Source organism: Trypanosoma conorhini, assembly GCF_003719485.1.
Source record: "Trypanosoma conorhini strain 025E chromosome Unknown Tco_14.4_contig_00331, whole genome shotgun sequence".
Classification (NCBI taxonomy): domain Eukaryota; phylum Euglenozoa; class Kinetoplastea; order Trypanosomatida; family Trypanosomatidae; genus Trypanosoma; species Trypanosoma conorhini.
Window position 1 is genome coordinate 19,283 of NW_021704418.1, and position 1,294 is coordinate 20,576.

At 56.7% G+C, this 1,294-nt stretch overlaps 1 protein-coding gene across 1 annotated transcript in view; it reads right to left on the minus strand.

Annotated features, from left to right (window-relative positions):
* The window catches only part of Tco025E_05574 (cyclic nucleotide phosphodiesterase), a gene marked incomplete at both ends in the record, with an annotated part of 1,437 nt that extends 143 nt beyond the window's left edge, over positions 1-1,294 (minus strand). Inside the window, one exon of the mRNA XM_029372467.1 lies at positions 1-1,294. This exon is cut by the window's left edge and continues 143 nt beyond it. Within this exon, the coding sequence (XP_029227444.1) occupies positions 1-1,294 (1,294 nt within the window).

Genomic DNA, 1,294 nt, shown 5'->3' on the forward strand with positions numbered 1-1,294 from the left:
GGCAGCGAAACTTCTGAGGAAGACCAGTCCCCAAGATTAGTCTGTACGCAACGGCAGCGGCGGCGTCAAGTGGCTCCTCCATATTCTCACGCACGTAGAACAGGTCGAATTCAACGCTTGTGATGTCCAGATGGCCGAGTTCAATTTCCCGTACCGCATCTCTTTCCCTGTCCGTAATGGCAAGCGGACGCTTTATATTGCGTACTGAGGCGCGTCGGCCACCAGCCAGTGCACGGTTCTCGTTCAGCTCCATCATTTCTCGGCCGGCATTCACAGCAAACTCTAGCAGGTGGGAATTGTTAATGGATATGCCTGCGAAAAGGGAGAAAACACGAAATGTCTCCCGGTCGCTCGCCGTGAACACAGTCACCTCCCCGGTGTGATCCAGCTTGTTCACGAGCTGCACCACCGCAAGAATCTCACCGTTGAGCACAATTGGCTCACATAGAATGGTCTGTGTGCGGTACCCAAGCTGCTTGTCCACCTCACGGTTGAATCGGGGATCCTGGTAGGCATCGGGAATGTTTTCCCCAACGCCGGTCGATGCCACGAGGCCAGCAATACCTTGCCCACACGGAAAGCGGATCTCCTTCCCAGCCACGCTGTCCGCAATGCGGCTGTACAGCTCGTTCCGCTCCTTGTCCACCAGAAACAGCGCAGAGCGGTCTGCGTGCAGGAGCTTCTTTGCGCCGTGAAGCACGTGGCGCACAATGCCGTCCACGTCACGGATATCGGTGTTGGACAGCAGCGTCACGACATCCAAGATGGCATCGCTCTTCTTCTTCTCATTCACCAACTTCTCGTTGATGCGACAGTTGCGCAGAGAGGCGCCCGCAAACATGGAGAAAGTCTGGAAAAGCTCCTCGTCGCGCCTGCCAAAGGTGCGTGGCAGTCTCAGGCCGCTCTCCGTCACCATGTCCAGCTTGTTGATCAACTGGGCAACGGCCACAATCGAGCCCTCATACGTCACAGGCATGCAGAGAATCGTCTTGGTGCGGTATCCAGTTGCCTTATCCACCTCGCGGTTGAAGCGCTCGTCGGCGTACGCATCGGAAATGTTTACTGTTTCACCTGACTGGGCCACAAATCCCGCAATACCCGCGCTAATCGGGATGGTGACAATATTGCCATCTTCAAAGTGGGCCTCCAGTGTGTCGTCCTTGACGAGGAAGATGCTGCAGCGGTCGCTCTCCGTGAGCGCCTTGGCGGTGTTCATGATGGAGTTGGCAAGCACGGCCTCGTCCAGGTTGTCACGGGCGAGCTGCGTCGCCATTGTCAGCATGGCCTCTGCCTT